The following is a 1,544-nucleotide window of genomic DNA, read 5'->3' as shown; positions in this document are numbered from 1 at the left end:
CCAACAAATCAAAGGAAGAGAAAGATGGAGGGACAGAGCAGGAGGCAAAAAAAAAAAGTGAAGCTCCAGGGAACAAAAGAGATGGGAAGCAATGGCAAGTAAAGGAGAAATCATATACACTTTGAAAGACTAAGAATGAGTAAGTAGGTAATAGTTCAACCTGAAATGATTCATGCTCACAAGGGATGACAAAATAAATACATAAACACATATAATGTGAATCTTATTTCATCTCTACTTACATACAACCAAATCCTTTATTACCTATGGGCTATTCAGCATCAGCAGTGCCGAGTGCTCAGTAAATCCCTACTGTCAGGGCTGCCTCACTGCTCAGTGAAAGGTTTAGAATTGAAAAGTTCTTAGATGTAAACAAACTAGGCCTTGTTACTGTGAGCTGTACTGTTGCCCTGGGGAGGAGATTGACGTCCATACAGTGCCTTTGTGACGCATGGTGCAGGCATCATGTGTATGCCATACTCAGATCTACATGACTTAAATACTAACATATATATATATATATATCCCTTGCAACAACCAAATACACAATTCTTTTCTGTCTCTAGATGGTGGTGTGTGTCTGTATCAGATTTAGAAATAACTATAAGAAATCTAGACATTAATCCACTATTCATCCCCCCCGGTCTCTACTAGTTTTGTACTCTTCTCTTACTCTGCACACAGACATCTGATTGGTGGTCAGCGTGCCAGTCTTGTCAGAGCAGATGACAGATGTACAGCCAAGGGTCTCCACAGAAGGCAAGCTACGGACAATGGCATTCTTCTTGGCCATGCGGCGTGTACCTAAAGCTAGACAAGTAGTGATGACAGCAGGTAGACCTGGACAGAAATTGCAACATAGAGAAAAAGAGAAGGATTAATACATACATGAGGAGATAAACAGTTATTACAGTAAGAAATGGAGAAGGCCATTTATATTAGTTCACTCAGGTGATGAAAAAAAAAAACAATCCTTTGACTGGTATCATGAAGTATTGCAAAACAGCCCACACTGCAGCATTTTACAACAAACTGTTCTGAATAATAGCACAATATTGGAGCATCTCAGCAACAAGCAAGGCTGCATTTTTGCAGTTCTTCATCTTACCCTCTGGAATAGCAGCAACTGCAAGAGCCACAGCAATCTTAAAGTAGTAGACAGCGCCTCGGATCCAGGAGCCTCCATGGACAGGATCATTGAAATGCCCAATATTGATAATCCACACAGCGATGCAGATAAGTGAAATGACCTTGAATTATACAATGTTAGTATAAATATTAATAGCAACCAATTAACCATGGCTGAAATCCAAACTGTAAGTTCTGATTCAAGTCCAAAAAGACAAAAAAAAAAAAAAAAAATCCCCACCCCATCTGACTGACAAGTGATCCCTGAGAAATGTGTTGCTGTCCAAACTCATCCAGCTTCTGCTGCAGTGGTGTGCGCTCCTGCTCTGTTGATGCCATCTCATCTCGGATTTTGCCGATCTCTGTGTTACCCCCTGCGGCCACCACAACACCAATAGCCTTACCAGCTGCAATGT

General features: G+C 41.0%; 1 protein-coding gene across 1 annotated transcript in view; it reads right to left on the bottom strand.

The window, feature by feature from the left end:
* Nucleotides 1-1,544, bottom strand: part of atp2a2b (ATPase sarcoplasmic/endoplasmic reticulum Ca2+ transporting 2b) — a 24,894-nt gene that overhangs the window by 8,739 nt on the left and 14,611 nt on the right. Inside the window, exons 8-10 of the mRNA XM_020609805.1 lie at nucleotides 1,384-1,544; nucleotides 1,109-1,250; nucleotides 674-840 (exon numbers count right to left, since the gene is read on the bottom strand). Coding sequence (XP_020465461.1) covers nucleotides 674-840; nucleotides 1,109-1,250; nucleotides 1,384-1,544 — 470 coding nt within the window. The remainder of the gene's footprint in view (nucleotides 1-673; nucleotides 841-1,108; nucleotides 1,251-1,383) is intronic.

This window comes from Monopterus albus, unplaced genomic scaffold, assembly GCF_001952655.1.
Source record: "Monopterus albus unplaced genomic scaffold, M_albus_1.0 scaffold102.1, whole genome shotgun sequence".
Taxonomy (NCBI): Eukaryota; Metazoa; Chordata; class Actinopteri; order Synbranchiformes; family Synbranchidae; genus Monopterus; species Monopterus albus.
This window is presented reverse-complemented; position numbering and strand designations above follow the sequence as displayed.